Below are 17,010 nucleotides of genomic sequence, written 5' to 3' on the forward strand. Positions count from 1 at the left end.
GTATATATATATATATATATATATATATATATATATATATATATATATATATATATATATATATATATATAATATGACATTTGTAATGTCTTTATTGTTTTGAAACTTCTGTATGTGTGATGTCTACTGTTAATTTTTATTGTTTATTTCACTTTATATATTATCTACCTCACTTGCTTTGGCAATGTTAACACATGTTTCCCATGCCAATAAAGCCCTTGAATTGAATTGAATTGAATTGAGAGAATACAGTCATTGCGAGAGAGAGAGAACACAGTCATTGAGGGAGAGAGAGAGAGAGAGAACAGTCATTGAGGGAGAGAGAGAGAGAGAACATACAGTCATTGAGGGAGAGAGAGAGAGAGAACATACAGTCATTGAGGGAGAGAGAGAGAGAACATACAGTCATTGAGGGAGAGAGAGAGAGAACATACAGTCATTGAGGGAGAGAGAGAGAGAACATACAGTCATTGAGGGAGAGAGAGAGAGAACATACAGTCATTGAGGGAGAGAGAGAGAGAACATACAGTCATTGAGGGAGAGAGAACAGAGAGAGAGAACATACAGTCATTGAGGGAGAGAGAGAGAGAACATACAGTCATTGAGGGAGAGAGAGAGAGAACACACAGTCATTGAGGGAGAGAGAGAGAGAACACAGTCATTGAGGGAGAGAGAGAGAGAAAATACAGTCATTGAGGGGAGAGAGAGAGAGAACATACAGTCATTGAGGGAGAGAGAGAGAACATACAGTCATTGAGGGAGAGAGAGAGAACATACAGTCATTGAGGGAGAGAGAGAGAGAGAGAACATACAGTCATTGAGGGAGAGAGAGAGAGAGAGAACATACAGTCATTGAGGGAGAGAGAGAGAAAACAGTCATTGAGGGAGAGAGAGAACAGTCATTGAGGGAGAGAGAGAGAGAGAACAGTCATTGAGGGAGAGAGAGAGAAAATACAGTCATTGAGGAGAGAGAGAGAACAGTCATTGAGGGAGAGAGAGAACAGTCATTGAGGGAGAGAGAGAACAGTCATTGAGGGAGAGAGAGAACAGTCATTGAGGAGAGAGAGAGAGAGAACAGTCATTTGAGAACAGGAGAGAGAGAGAGAGAGAACAGTCATTGAGGGAGAGAGAGAGAAAATACAGTCATTGAGGGAGAGAGAGAGAAAAACAGTCATTGAGGGAGAGAGAGAGAACAGTCATTGAGGGAGAGAGAGAGAACAGTCATTGAGGGAGAGAGAGAACAGTCATTGAGGGAGAGAGAGAACAGTCATTGAGGGAGAGAGAGAGAACAGTCATTGAGGGAGAGAGAGAGAACAGTCATTGAGGGGAGAGAGAGAGAGAGAAAATACAGTCATTGAGGGAGAGAGAGAGAGAACAGTCATTGAGGGAGAGAGAGAGAGAAAATACAGTCATTGAGGGAGAGAGAGAGATAATACAGGCATTGATGGGGAGAGAGAGATAATACAGGCATTGATGGGGAGAGAGAGATAATACAGTCATTGAGGGAGAGAGATAATACAGGCATTGATGGGGAGAGATAATACAGTCATTGAGGGAGAGAGATAATACAGTCATTGATGGGGAGAGAGAGATAATACAGTCATTGAGGGAGAGAGAGAGATAATACAGGCATTGATGGGGAGAGAGAGAGATAATACAGTCATTGAGGGAGAGAGAGAGATAATACAGGCATTGATGGGGAGAGAGAGAGATAATACAGTCATTGATGGGGAGAGAGAGATAATACAGTCATTGATGGGGAGAGAGAGATAATACAGTCATTGAGGGAGAGAGAGAGATAATACAGTCATTGAGGGAGAGAGAGAGAACAGTCATTGAGGGAGAGAGAGAGAACAGTCATTGAGGGAGAGAGATAATACAGTCATTGAGGGAGAGAGAGAGATAATACAGGCATTGAGGGAGAGAGATAATACAGTCATTGAGGGAGAGAGAGAGATAATACAGGCATTGAGGGAGAGAGATAATACAGTCATTGAGGGAGAGAGAGAGATAATACAGGCATTGAGGGAGAGAGAAACTCATAGAAAACAGAATGCTCTACGTGTAACCTAATCACACTTGTGTTATTCGTGTCCTTGGGGAAGGGAGTGGAAAGTAAAAAGGTGAGAACATTCTCTTGGGACAATATGCCATATGTCTGATACAGACGCCTAGAAGAAAAACATGGAAAACATTGTTATGGCCGAGAGCAACAACACAGCTGTCTGGGCTGGCAGCAGCTGTTCCCCAGCACTATGGGTCTGGGACTCACCATACAGGTCATGAGAGCTGTCCACGTGGAAGGTGTCCCGCCTCTTTACGTACACCATGGCGTTGTACTCATCCACTGGAGCGGAGTAGGAATACTGCAGCGAGAAGTAGAGTTGTTCAAGTTTTCACTGAAACTTGAATTGAGTACTAAAGTGTCCACAAAAACTGTCAGTGAGTAGAATGTGATAGTCTGACCTGGTGCAGCTGACAGGTGATGTCAAAGAGAGACGGGTTCATCTCATCCATTTCCACGTAGGCATCTACCACCACCGTCTGCCCCTCGATCACCAACACACACTCGTAGTCCAGGTCTGTGTCCTGCACACGCACATTGGACCAGGTTACAACAGAATCAAATGCATTGTTTTTCTTTACAGTTCCTGAATCCTGCGGTTGTCCTCGACCATAGTGTAGACACCCAGGTGGTGTGTGTGACTGAGTGCATGTGTTACCTGGTACAGGTGGAGGTTTCTGGCGAATAGTGTGATCTTCCTCGCCACTCTGACTGGTAACAGATGAGATCCCTGTACCTTCTCCACACAGGGGCAAGCAGACGAGCCCCAACCCACATAGGAGCCGGAGTCCCCCTACACACACAGCACTGTTAGATAAATACACACACACATTCACAAGGACACACTCCAACCAACCAAGCCATCGCAATTTTCTGTTTCTCCCATCAACCCATAAACTATTGACTGTTATACATATTAATGAGGTTCTAAGCTTCTTCATGTAATACTACTGTTAAAATGGCCTGTCAAATGATAAACGGATGAAAACAATGAAAAGACAACTGCTCCAGCCTTTGCTGTCGTAGCCATTTCTTTAAATTGATTTCCAAAAGCAACGTCAACCATGTCAACAATGACAACGAAAGCAAAACACGGTGAGGAATAGCAATGGGACAAGGGAAGAGCTGTGATTCTGACAACTGGTGTCAGAAGTGGGATTCTAGAGCCGTGTCCAGTTAAGAGCTGGAAGCATGGTGGCCGTGGAAGCTCCGGACCAATTTCCAACTCACCGGCAGGAAGGTGTCGGATGAGTCATACTGGTAGTCCAGCTCTGAGTCGGCGTCCAGGAGCTGGGGGTAGGCCGAGCCCGAAAGGAAGTGGTCAGCGGCCTCTCCGTCCCCTGACAACACGCTGGTGGCCGAAAACGTGGTGGATGTGTCGTTCTCTACCGCCGTGTCCTCCGCTTCCTCCTCCACTTCCTCCCTGGGCCAGAGAAGCACTTCCGGCTTGGCACCCTGGCCCTCGGCATCGGTGGGGTGGAGGTGGTCTAGAGGGAGTGCGGAGGGGGCCTCTGTCAGGTCCAGGTGGAAGGTGAGATCTGAGTCGACCGGTTCCCCCAGGGGGAAGGGGGCTGGGAAAGGGTATCTGACGGATGTGGGCTGGACCTCCATGGGGGGCTCCGCCAGACTCAGAGCCTTGTCCAGTTCCTGAGGGGGGGGTGCAGTAACCACTTCCAATGGGGATGTCTCGGGCGGGAACGCCAGGGGGATTAGAGTGGCGACATCCTCGGATGGCTGCCCGTCTTTGTTCATAACCGTCGCAACCTCAGTTTCCGCGGCAAGCTCCACATTGCCAGGGGTAACCACGGGGCCTACAGTTTCACTTTCAGCTTCCGCAACGAGCTCTTCCGCAGTTGTTTGCTCCTCAGCCTCACTAGTGGTGGTCTCAGGTATGGGCGTTGTAGCTTCGGCTAACGTTGTAGGGGGAAGAATGGTGGGGGCCTCGGTCTGCATAGCAGTAGTGGGGGCCTCGGTCGGCATAGCAGGGTTGGGCAGTGTAGTCGGCTCCGGTGTGGTGGTTGTAGACAGGGTTGTTGTCATAGGCTCCAGGGCGGTAGCTATGGTGGTAGGGGCTTTGATTGATGTAGTTGTGGCGATAGTTGCTGTGGTAGTTGTAGGGGGGGCTGTTGTTGTAGTTGTTGGGGTTGTTGTTGTAGTTGTCGGGGGTACGGTTGTTGGGGACACTGTTGTGGGAGGAGCCGAGGTGGGGAGTTTGAACTGGGTGGTGGAAGGGTGGGGGTAAAGGGGGAAGACATGGGGGAGAGGGTGAGACAGAAATAAACAAACAACTAAAGAAAACTGATCAAATAAACAAACTCATAAGTTGACTGAAAAACCCAAATCAGATGTGAAACGTCTCCTATAAGTTGACAGTATTAACATCAATGATGACAACTCATGCACTTGGTTGGCGACACAGGCAAAATGGAGATGATCGTTAGTTATATTGGATGTTTGTTTTGGGACATGAGGTGCAGTGAGAATAAGTGTCATTTTGTTTTGCCACGTTAGAGACTGTCTTTCAATCAACCATCTACAATGGATTGGCCCCAAACAGCCTAGACTTACCATGCCACACTACGGTGCAATAGGTGGACCAAACTCTACAGCGAACGATATAGCGAGTGTGGGCAACATTCCTCTCTTTTCTTCTGTCTTGACCTCAAGTGCAACATGCTTTCGATCTCGAGCTAACTGACCGTTGTCGCAGTGAGTGTGACTTACGTGTTCGTTATAGATGATAACCCCCTCGTCACAGGCGGGCTTGTGGGTACAGGTGTGCTGGTGGACACACCAGTTGCAGCCCCAGCGACTCAACACACAACCGCGGCAACTAGGAGGAGAAATAGAGAGAGGGGGGGATTGGGATAAGAAAGATAGGGAAAGAGAGCAGGAGAGAGTAAGAGAGGGTGGAGAGAAAAAGAAAGGGAGAGGGTATTGAAAGAAACAGAAATGCTGTTAGAAAATAAAATGAAAGAAAGGAAATGAGAGAGAGAAACAGGAGGAGGGGACAGGGAGAGCAAGCTTGGCACACAGGGTAATCCAATTTCTGGCAATCTAGGACAAGTGGTAAAAAAGGGGTCATGTAATTGGCGGATTCCTTATTGAAGTGCTCTGAACAAGGTGCCAGGAAAGGAGAAAGGTAATTGAGTGAGTGCATGTGTAAACACCATAGATATGTCACTGCCCATGCAATCATAGTCTTTAGTGGTCAAGTGTCCACTCTATGCATCTCTATGGCTAACACAGCCAAATGGATGCAGTTCCTAAAGGTATTACAAGATATTATAGCTTGACAAAGCACTCCTATGGCCAGATATTCCACTTCTGAGAATTCGTAGGTTAGTGAGTATACCCCCTCTACCATCAGTCCTACTAGCCAACGCGCAATCATTGGATAACAAAATGGATGAGCTCCAATCAAGGATATCCTACCAACGAGACATTAAAAACTGTAATATCTTATGTTTCACCGAGTCGTGGCTGAACGACATGGATAACATACAGCTGGCGGGTTTTCGCTTCATCGGCAAGATAGAACAGCTGCCTCCGGTAAGACAAGGGGTGGCAGTCTGTGTCTATTTGTAAAAAACAGCTGGTGCACGAATTCTCAAGGTTTTGCTCGCCCGAGGTAGAATATCTCATGATAAGCTGTAGACCACACTATTCACCAAGATAGTTTTCATCTATATTTGTCGTAGCGGTCGATTTACCTGCTTTCAAGCAAAAATGAAAGCAGGAAGCACCAGTGACTCGCTCAATAAGGAAGTAGGACACAGATGCTAAGGTACAGGACTATTTTGCTAGCACAGACTGGAATATGTTCCAGAATAAGTGCATAGATAAAATCATCCCCACAGTGATCGTGCGTACATACCCCAACCAGAAGCCATGGATTACAGGCAACATCCACACTGACCTAAAGGGTAGAGCTGCCGCTTTCAAGGAGCAGGATTCTAACACGGACGCTTATAAGATATCTCGCTATGCCCTCCGACAAACCATCAAACAGGCAATACAAGACTAAGATTGAATCGTACTACACCGGCTCCGACGCTTGCCGGATGTGGTAGGGCTTGCAAACTATTGAGGACTAAAAAAGGGAAGCACAGCCGCAAGCTGCCCAGTGACACAAACCTACCAGACGATGTAAATTACTTCTATGCTCGCTTCGAGGCAAGCAACACTGAAGCATGAATGAGAGCATCAGCTGTCTTGGACGACTGTGTGATCACGCTCTCTGTAGCTGATGTGAGTAAGACCTTTAAACAAGTCAACATTCACAAGGCCGCAGGGTCAGACTAATTACCAGGATGTGTAGTTCGAGCATGTGCTGAACAACTAGCAAGTGTCTTCACTGACATTTTCAACCTCTCCCTGACCGAGTCTGTAATACCAACATTTTTCAAGCAGACCACCATAGTCCCTGTGCCCAAGAACATAAAGGCAACCTGCCTAAATGAATATCGACCCGTAGCACTCACGTCTGTAGCCATGAAGTGCTTTGAAACGCTGGTCATGGCTCACATCAACACCAGAAACCCTAGACCCACTCCAATTTGCATACCGCCCAAACAAATCCAGATGCAGTTTCTATTGCACTCCACACTGACCTTTCCCATCTGGACAAAAATAATGCTAATCATTGACTGCAGCTCAGAGTTCAACATCATAGTGCCCTCACTAAGCTAAGGACCCTAGGACTAAACACCTCCCACTGCAACTGGATCCTGGACTTCCTGACAGGCCGCCCCCAGGTGGTAAGGGTAGGTAACAACACATCTGCCACGCTGATCCTCAACACATGAGCCCCTCAAGAGTGCGTGCTCAGTCACCTCCTGTACTCCCTGCTCACCCATGACTGCATGGCCAGGCACGACTCCAACACCATCATTAAGTTTGCCAACGACACAGCGGTGGACTGATCACTGACATGGATGAGACAGCCTATAGGGAGGAGGTCAGAGACCTGGCAGTGTGGTGCCAGGATAACAACCTCTCCCTCAACGTGATCAAGATGAAGGAGATGATTGTGGATTACAGGAAAAGGAGGATCAAGTACGCCCACATTCTCATCAACGGGTCTGCAGTGGTGCAGGTTGAGAGCTTCAAGTTCCTTAGTGTCCACATCACCAACAAACTATCATTGTCCAAACACACCAAGACAGTCATGAAGAGGGCACGATAACACCTATTTCCCCTCAGGAGACTGAAAAGATTTGGCATGGGTCCTCAGATCCTCAAAATGTTCTACAGTTGTGCCATCGAGAGCATTGCCTTGGACTCCAGCCACCCTAGTCATAGACTGTTCTCTCTGCTACAGGAATGGGAAACGGTACCGGACGACCAAGTCTAGCTACATGTACAGTTGAAGTCGGAAGTTTACATACACTTAGGTTGGGGTCATTAAAACTCGTTTTTTAACTACTCCACAAATTTCTTGTTAACAAACTATAGTTTTGGCAAGTCGGTTAGGACATCTACTTTGTGCATGACAGAAGTAATTTTTCCAACAATTGTTTACTGACAGATTATTTCACTGTATCACAATTCAAGTGGGTCAGAAGTATACATACACTTAGTTGACTGTGCCTTTAAACAGCTTGGAAAATTCCAGAAAATGATGTCATGGCTTTAGAAGCTTTAGAAGCTTCTGATAGGCTAATTGTCATCATTTGAGTCAATTCGAGGTGTACCTGAGGATGTATTTCAAGGCCTAACTTCAAAAAACTCAGTGCTACTTTGCTTGACGTCACAGGAAAATCAAAAGAAATCAGCCAGGACCTCAGAAAAAATATTGTAGACCTCCACAAGTCTTGTTCATCATTGGGAGCAATTTCCAAACACCTGAAGATACCACGTTCATCTGTACAAACAATAGTATTCAGGTATAAACACCATGGGACCACACAGCCGTCATACCGCTCAGGAAGGAAGTGCATTCTGTCTCCTAGAGATGAACGTACTTTGGTGTGAAAAGTTCAAATCAATCCCAGAACAACAGCAAAGGACCCTGTGAAGATGCTGGAGGGAACAGGTACAAAAGTATCTATATCCACAGTAAAACGAGTCCTAAATCGACATAACCTAAAAGGCCGCTCAGCAATGAAGAAGCCACTGCTACAAAAACCGCCATAAAAGCCAGACTACGGTTTGCAACTACACATGGGGACAAAGATCGTACTTTTTGGAGAAATGTCCTCTGGTCTGATGAACCAAAAATAGAACTGTTTGGCCATAATGACCATCATTATGTGGAAAAAGGGGAAGGCTTGCAAGCCCAAGAACACCATGCCAACCGGGGGTGGCAGCATCATGTTGTGGGGGTGCTTTGTTGCAGGAGGGACTGGTGCACTTCACAAAATAGATGGCATCATGAGGTGGGACAATTATGTGAATACATTGAAGCAATATCTCAAGACATCAGTCAGGAAGGACAACAAAGTCAAGGTATTGGAATGGCCATCACAAAGCCCTGAACTCAATCCTATAGAAAATTTGTGGGCAGAACTGAAAAAGTGTGTGTGAGCAAAGAGGCCTACAAACCTGACTCAGTTACACACCAGCTCTTTCAGGAGGAATGGGCCAAAATTCGCCCAACTTATTGTGGGAAGCTTGTGGAAAGCTACCAAAAACGTTTGACCCAATTTAAACAATTTAAAGGCAATGCTACCAAATACTAATTGAGTGTATGTAAACTTGTGACCCACTGGGAATGCGATGAAAGAAATAAAAGCTGAAATAAATCATTCTCTCTACTATTATTCTGACATTTCACATTCTTAAAATAAAGTGGTGATCCTAACTGACCAAAGACAGGGAATTTTTACTAGGATGAAATGTCAAGAATTGTGAAAAACTGAGTTTAAATGTATTTGGCTAAGGTGTATGTAAACTTCCGACTTCAACTGTACATATTACCTCAATTACTTTGACTAACCGGTGCCCCCTCACATTGACTATGTACCGGAACCCCCTGTATACAGCCTCGCTACTGTTATTTTATTGTTGCTCCTTAATTATAATTATTTTTTTCTTAAAATTGTATTGTTATTTAAGGGCTTGTAAGTAAGCATTTCACATTAAGGTGTACACCTCTTGTATTTGGCACATGTGAGAAATAAAATTTGATTTGATCACCAGCTGTGCGCGAACGAACCAGCCAGAGAGTGCGAGCAAGCCAGACAGACAGACAGACAGAGAGAGAGCGCGAGTGAGCGAGACAGAGAGAGAGAGCCAGACAGAGAGAGAGAGCGCGAGCGAGCGAGCGAGCGCGAGCGAGCCAGAGAGAGAGAGAGCGAGCCAGAGAGAGGGAGAGAGAGCGCGCGAGCGAGACAGAGAGAGAGAGAGAGAGAGCGCGAGCGAGACAGAGAGAGAGAGAGAGAGAGCGCGAGCGAGCCAGAGAGAGAGAGAGCGAGAGCGCGAGCGAGCCAGAGAGAGAGAGCGAGAGCGCGAGCGAGCCAGAGAGAGAGAGAGCGAGAGAGCGAGCGAGCCAGAGAGAGAGCGAGCGAGACAGAGAGCGAGCGAGCGAGCGAGACAGAGAGCGAGCGAGCCAGAGAGACAGAGAGCGAGCGAGCCAGAGACAGAGAGCGAGCGAGCCAGAGAGACAGAGAGCGAGCGAGCCAGAGAGACAGAGAGCGAGCGAGCCAGAGAGACAGAGAGCGAGCGAGACAGAGAGCGAGCGAGCCAGAGAGACAGAGAGCGAGCGAGCCAGCGAGACAGAGAGCGAGCGAGACAGAGAGCGAGCCAGAGAGCGAGCGAGCCAGAGAGCGAGCGAGCGAGCCAGAGAGCGAGCGAGCGAGAGAGACAGAGAGCGAGAGCGAGACAGAGAGCGAGAGCGAGAGAGCGAGAGCGAGACAGAGAGCGAGCGAGAGCGAGCGACAGAGAGAGCGAGCGAGCCAGAGAGCGAGCGAGCGAGCCAGAGAGAGCGAGCGAGCGAGACAGAGAGCGAGCGAGTGAGCGAGCCAGAGAGCGAGCGAGCGAGACAGAGAGCGAGCGAGCGAGACAGAGAGCGAGCGAGACAGAGAGCGAGCGAGCGAGCGAGACAGAGAGCGAGCGAGCGAGACAGAGAGCGAGCGAGCCAGAGAGCGAGCGAGCGAGCGAGACAGAGAGCGAGCGAGCCAGAGAGCGAGCGAGACAGAGAGCGAGCGAGACAGAGAGCGAGCGAGCGAGCGAGCGAGCGAGACAGAGAGCGAGCGAGCGAGCGAGACAGAGAGCGAGCGAGCGAGACAGAGAGCGAGCGAGCCAGAGAGAGAGCGAGCGAGCGAGACAGAGAGCGAGCGAGCGAGACAGAGAGACAGAGAGCGAGCGAGACAGAGAGACAGAGAGCGAGCGAGACAGAGAGACAGAGAGTGAGCGAGCGAGACAGAGCGAGCGAGCGAGCAAGCGAGACAGAGAGCGAGCGAGCTAGAGAGACAGAGAGCTAGAGAGACAGAGAGCTAGAGAGACAGAGAGCTAGAGAGACAGAGAGCTAGAGAGACAGAGAGCTAGAGAGACAGAGAGCTAGAGAGACAGAGAGCTAGAGAGACAGAGAGCTAGAGAGACAGAGAGCTAGAGAGACAGAGAGCTAGAGAGACAGAGAGCTAGAGAGACAGAGAGCTAGAGAGACAGAGAGCTAGAGAGCTAGAGAGACAGAGAGCTAGAGAGACAGAGAGCTAGAGAGACAGAGAGCTAGAGAGCTAGAGAGACAGAGAGCTAGAGAGACAGAGAGCTAGAGAGACAGAGAGCTAGAGAGACAGAGAGCTAGAGAGCTAGAGAGACAGAGAGCTAGAGAGACAGAGAGCTAGAGAGACAGAGAGCTAGAGAGACAGAGAGCTAGAGAGCTAGAGAGACAGAGAGCTAGAGAGACAGAGAGCTAGAGAGACAGAGAGCTAGAGAGACAGAGAGCTAGAGAGACAGAGAGACAGAGAGACAGAGAGACAGAGAGCTAGAGAGACAGAGAGCTAGAGAGACAGAGAGCTAGAGAGACAGAGAGCTAGAGAGACAGAGAGCTAGAGAGACAGAGAGCTAGAGAGCTAGAGAGCTAGAGAGACAGAGAGCTAGAGAGACAGAGAGCTAGAGAGACAGAGAGCTAGAGAGACAGAGAGCTAGAGAGACAGAGAGCTAGAGAGACAGAGAGCTAGAGAGACAGAGAGCTAGAGAGACAGAGAGCTAGAGAGACAGAGAGCTAGAGAGACAGAGAGCTAGAGAGACAGAGAGCTAGAGAGACAGAGAGCTAGAGAGACAGAGAGCTAGAGAGACAGAGAGACAGAGACAGAGAGCTAGAGAGACAGAGAGCTAGAGAGACAGAGAGCTAGAGAGACAGAGAGCTAGAGAGACAGAGAGCTAGAGAGCTAGAGAGACAGAGAGCTAGAGAGACAGAGAGCTAGAGAGACAGAGAGCTAGAGAGACAGAGAGCTAGAGAGACAGAGAGCTAGAGAGACAGAGAGCTAGAGAGACAGAGAGCTAGAGAGCCAGAGAGCTAGAGAGACAGAGAGCTAGAGAGACAGAGAGACAGAGAGCTAGAGAGACAGAGAGCTAGAGAGACAGAGAGACAGAGAGACAGAGAGCTAGAGAGACAGAGAGATAGAGAGACAGAGAGACAGAGAGACAGAGAGATAGAGAGACAGAGAGCTAGAGAGACAGAGAGACAGAGAGACAGAGAGCTAGAGAGACAGAGAGCTAGAGAGACAGAGAGACAGAGAGACAGAGAGCTAGAGAGACAGAGACAGAGACAGAGAGCTAGAGAGACAGAGAGTTAGAGAGACAGAGAGTTAGAGAGACAGAGAGTTAGAGAGACAGAGAGTTAGAGAGACAGAGAGCTAGAGAGACAGAGAGCTAGAGAGACAGAGAGCTAGAGAGACAGAGAGACAGAGAGCAGAGAGACAGAGAGCTAGAGAGACAGAGAGACAGAGAGCTAGAGAGACAGAGAGCTAGAGAGCTAGAGAGACAGAGAGACAGAGAGACAGAGAGACAGAGAGACAGAGAGCTAGAGAGACAGAGAGCTAGAGAGACAGAGAGCTAGAGAGACAGAGAGCTAGAGAGACAGAGAGCTAGAGAGACAGAGAGCTAGAGAGACAGAGAGCTAGAGAGACAGAGAGCTAGAGAGACAGAGAGCTAGAGAGACAGAGAGCTAGAGAGACAGAGAGCTAGAGAGACAGAGAGCTAGAGAGACAGAGAGCTAGAGAGACAGAGAGCTAGAGAGACAGAGAGCTAGAGAGACAGAGAGCTAGAGAGACAGAGAGCTAGAGAGACAGAGAGCTAGAGAGACAGAGAGCTAGAGAGACAGAGAGACAGAGAGCTAGAGAGACAGAGAGCTAGAGAGACAGAGAGCTAGAGAGACAGAGAGACAGAGAGCTAGAGAGACAGAGAGCTAGAGAGACAGAGAGCTAGAGAGACAGAGAGCTAGAGAGACAGAGAGCTAGAGAGACAGAGAGCTAGAGAGACAGAGAGCTAGAGAGACAGAGAGCTAGAGAGACAGAGAGCTAGAGAGACAGAGAGCTAGAGAGACAGAGAGATAGAGAGACAGAGAGCTAGAGAGACAGAGAGCTAGAGAGACAGAGAGCTAGAGAGACAGAGAGCTAGAGAGACAGAGAGCTAGAGAGACAGAGAGACAGAGAGCTAGAGAGACAGAGAGCTAGAGACAGAGAGCTAGAGAGACAGAGAGCTAGAGAGACACAGAGACAGAGAGCTAGAGAGACACAGAGACAGAGAGCCATCAAGCTAGAGAGCCAGAGAGCTAGAGAGACACAGAGACAGAGAGCTAGAGAGACACAGAGACAGAGAGACAGAGAGACAGAGAGCTAGAGAGACAGAGAGACAGAGAGACAGAGAGACAGAGAGCCAGAGAGCTAGAGAGCTAGAGAGACAGAGAGACAGAGAGCTAGAGAGACAGAGAGACAGAGAGACAGAGAGCTAGAGAGACAGAGAGCTAGAGAGACAGAGAGCTAGAGAGACAGAGAGCTAGAGAGACAGAGAGCTAGAGAGACAGAGAGACAGAGAGACAGAGAGACAGAGAGACAGAGAGACAGAGAGACAGAGAGACAGAGAGACAGAGACAGAGAGCTAGAGAGACAGAGAGACAGAGAGCTAGAGAGACAGAGAGACAGAGAGACAGAGAGCTAGAGAGACAGAGAGCTAGAGAGACAGAGAGCTAGAGAGACAGAGAGCTAGAGAGACAGAGAGCTAGAGAGACAGAGAGCTAGAGAGACAGAGAGACAGAGAGCTAGAGAGACAGAGAGCTAGAGAGACAGAGACAGAGAGACAGAGAGACAGAGAGCTAGAGAGACAGAGAGCTAGAGAGACAGAGAGCTAGAGACAGAGAGCTAGAGAGACAGAGAGCTAGAGAGACAGAGAGCTAGAGAGACAGAGAGCTAGAGAGACAGAGAGCTAGAGAGACAGAGAGCTAGAGAGACAGAGAGCTAGAGAGACAGAGAGCTAGAGAGACAGAGAGCTAGAGAGACAGAGAGCTAGAGAGACAGAGAGCTAGAGAGACAGAGAGCTAGAGAGACAGAGAGCAGAGAGACAGAGAGCTAGAGAGACAGAGAGCGAGAGACAGAGAGCTAGAGAGACAGAGAGCTAGAGAGACAGAGAGCCAGAGAGACAGAGAGCTAGAGAGACAGAGAGCTAGAGAGACAGAGAGCTAGAGAGACAGAGAGACAGAGACCTAGAGAGACAGAGAGCTAGAGAGACAGAGACAGAGACCTAGAGAGACAGAGAGCTAGAGAGACAGAGAGACAGAGAGCTAGAGAGACAGAGAGCTAGAGAGACAGAGAGCTAGAGAGACAGAGAGCTAGAGAGACAGAGAGCTAGAGAGACAGAGAGCTAGAGAGACAGAGAGACAGAGAGCTAGAGAGACAGAGAGCTAGAGAGACAGAGAGCTAGAGAGACAGAGAGCTAGAGAGACAGAGAGACAGAGACCTAGAGAGACAGAGAGCTAGAGAGACAGAGACAGAGACCTAGAGAGACAGAGAGCTAGAGAGACAGAGAGACAGAGACCTAGAGAGACAGAGACAGAGACAGAGAGCTAGAGAGACAGAGAGCTAGAGAGACAGAGAGCTAGAGAGACAGAGAGCTAGAGAGACAGAGAGACAGAGAGACAGAGAGCTAGAGAGACAGAGAGCTAGAGAGACAGAGAGCTAGAGAGACAGAGAGCTAGAGAGACAGAGAGCTAGAGAGACAGAGAGACAGAGAGATAGAGAGACAGAGAGCTAGAGAGACAGAGAGCTAGAGAGACAGAGAGCTAGAGAGACAGAGAGCTAGAGAGACAGAGAGCTAGAGAGACAGAGAGACAGAGAGACAGAGAGCTAGAGAGCTAGAGAGACAGAGAGCTAGAGAGACAGAGAGCTAGAGAGACAGAGAGCTAGAGAGACAGAGAGCTAGAGAGACAGAGAGCTAGAGAGACAGAGAGCTAGAGAGACAGAGAGCTAGAGAGACAGAGAGCTAGAGAGACAGAGAGCTAGAGAGACAGAGAGCTAGAGAGACAGAGAGCTAGAGAGACAGAGAGCTAGAGAGACAGAGAGCTAGAGAGACAGAGAGCTAGAGAGACAGAGAGCTAGAGAGACAGAGAGACAGAGAGCTAGAGAGACAGAACTAGAAAGAGAGCCAGAGCGAGTGAGAAAAATTGTGAGAACGTAAAATAGGGAGAGAGAGTGCTAAAGAGAGCAGAGGGAGGGAGAGAAAGAGATCGGGAGAGAGCGAGAGTGGGTAACAGAGAGGGAGAGGTAGGTTAACTCACGGCACGCTCCCAGACAGCTGCTTGGCGGCAGTACAGTCGTAGAAGGTGAACTCTGTCGCCGTGACGACGACGTTACCAAAGCGCAGGGACAGGGTGACCGTGACAAAATCTGAGGAGAGAGAGAAACGGAGAGAATGAGAACTAGAGACAAACAAATATTAAATGTTACGTCTTACCTCCTTAGGATCCCTACCCAACACAGTGCCAAGCTTTCTAAAAATAATATGTTGTGAAAATATTTGTCTAAGCTTCATCTTAGAACTGAGTCTTATGAAGATTTGAAAATGAGAGTGAGACTTGACCATGTCTGTATGTCTGAATAAAAGCACTGTTGTTCAAAACAGTTTGAGGAGGTCGGGAACAGGAGAGCGTGAGAGGAGGTCGGTCGGGAACAGGAGAGCGTGAGAGGAGGTCGGTCGGGAACAGGAGAGCGTGAGAGGAGGTCGGTCGGGAACAGGAGAGCGTGAGAGGAGGTCGGTCGGGAACAGGAGAGCGTGAGAGGAGGTCGGTCGGGAACAGGAGAGCGTGAGAGGAGGTCGGTCGGGAACAGGAGAGCGTGAGAGGAGGTCGGTCGGGAACAGGAGAGCGTGAGAGGAGGTCGGTCGGGAACAGGAGAGCGTGAGAGGAGGTCGGTCGGGAACAGGAGAGCGTGAGAGGAGGTCGGTCGGGAACAGGAGAGCGTGAGAGGAGGTCGGTCGGGAACAGGAGAGCGTGAGAGGAGGTCGGTCGGGAACAGGAGAGCGTGAGAGGAGGTCGGTCGGGAACAGGAGAGCGTGAGAGGAGGTCGGTCGGGAACAGGAGAGCGTGAGAGGAGGTCGGTCGGGAACAGGAGAGCGTGAGAGGAGGTCGGTCGGGAACAGGAGAGCGTGAGAGCAGGTCGGTCGGGAAGTGGAGAGCGTGAGAGGAGGTCGGTCGAGAACTGGAGAGCGTGAGAGGAGGTCGGTCGAGAACAGGAGAGTGTGAGAGGAGGTCGGGAACAGGAGAGTGTGAGAGGAGGTCGGGAACAGGAGAGTGTGAGAGGAGGTCGGGAACAGGAGAGTGTGAGAGGAGGTCGGGAACAGGAGAGTGTGAGAGGAGGTCGGGAACAGGAGAGTGATGGATTGTGTCCCAAATGGCACCTTATTCCCTATGGGCCCTGGTCAACAGTAGTAAACTACAGTACCTTCTGAAAGTATTCAAACCCCTTGACCCTTTCCACATTTTATTACATTACAGTAATCTACACACAATACCCCATAATGACAAAGCAAAAAAAACAATTCAATTGATTGGACATGATTTGGAAAGGCACACACCTGTCTATATAAGGTCCCACAGTTGACAGTGTATGTCAGAGCAAAAACCAAGCCATGAGGTTGAAGGAATTGTCCGTAGAGCTCCGAGACAGGACTGTGTCGAGGCACAGATCTGGGGAAGGGTACCAAAACATTTCTGTGGAATTGAAGGTCCCCAAGAACACAGTGGCCTCCATAATTCTTAAATGGAAGAAGTTTGGAACCATCAAGACTCTTGGCCACCCGGCCAAACTGAGCAATCGGGGGAGAAGGGCCTTGGTCAGGGAGGTGACCAAGAACCCGATAGTTACTCTGATAGAGCACTAGAGTTCCTCTGTGGAGATGGGAGAACCTTCCAGAAGGACAACCATCTCTGCAGCACTCCACCAATCAGGCCTTTATGGTAGTGGCCAGACGGAAGCCACTCCTCAGTAAAAGGCACACTTTTTTTGCCAAAAAGCACCTAAAGTCTCTCAGACAATGAGAAACAAGATTCTCTGGTCTGATGAAACCAAGATTGAACTCTTTGGCCTGAATGCCTAGTGTCATGTCTGGAGGAAACCTGGCCCCATCCCTACAGTGAAGCATGGTGGTGGCAGCATCAAGCTGTGTGGATGGTTTTCAGTGGCAGAGACTTAGAGATTAGAGAGGAGATTAGTCAGGATCGAGGCAAAGATGAATGGAGAAAAGTACAGGGCGATCCTTAATGAAAACCTCCAGAGCGCTCAGGACCTCAGACTAGGGCAAAGGTTCACCTTCCAACAGGACAACGACCCTAAGCACACAGCCAAGACAATGCAGGAGTGGCTTCTGGTCAAGTCTCAATGTCCTTGAGCAGCCCAGCCAGAGCCCGGACATGAACCCAATCTAACATCTCTGGAGAGACCTGAAAATCGCTGTGCAGCAACACTCCCCATCCAGCCTGACAGAGCTTGAGAGGATCTGCAGAGAAGAAT

At 48.9% G+C, this 17,010-nt stretch overlaps 1 protein-coding gene across 1 annotated transcript in view; it reads right to left on the reverse strand.

Annotated features, from left to right (window-relative positions):
• The window catches only part of LOC112246198 (plexin-B1-like), a 213,265-nt gene that overhangs the window by 50,020 nt on the left and 146,235 nt on the right, over positions 1 to 17,010 (reverse strand). The window contains exons 10-15 of the mRNA XM_042324787.1: positions 14,781 to 14,889; positions 4,790 to 4,898; positions 3,296 to 4,282; positions 2,724 to 2,858; positions 2,467 to 2,589; positions 2,273 to 2,366 (exon numbers count right to left, since the gene is read on the reverse strand). Of these exons, the coding sequence (XP_042180721.1) occupies positions 2,273 to 2,366; positions 2,467 to 2,589; positions 2,724 to 2,858; positions 3,296 to 4,282; positions 4,790 to 4,898; positions 14,781 to 14,889 (1,557 nt within the window). The remainder of the gene's footprint in view (positions 1 to 2,272; positions 2,367 to 2,466; positions 2,590 to 2,723; positions 2,859 to 3,295; positions 4,283 to 4,789; positions 4,899 to 14,780; positions 14,890 to 17,010) is intronic.

The sequence above is a fragment of the Oncorhynchus tshawytscha genome, linkage group LG07 (genome assembly GCF_018296145.1).
Source record: "Oncorhynchus tshawytscha isolate Ot180627B linkage group LG07, Otsh_v2.0, whole genome shotgun sequence".
Lineage (NCBI taxonomy): Eukaryota > Metazoa > Chordata > Actinopteri > Salmoniformes > Salmonidae > Oncorhynchus > Oncorhynchus tshawytscha.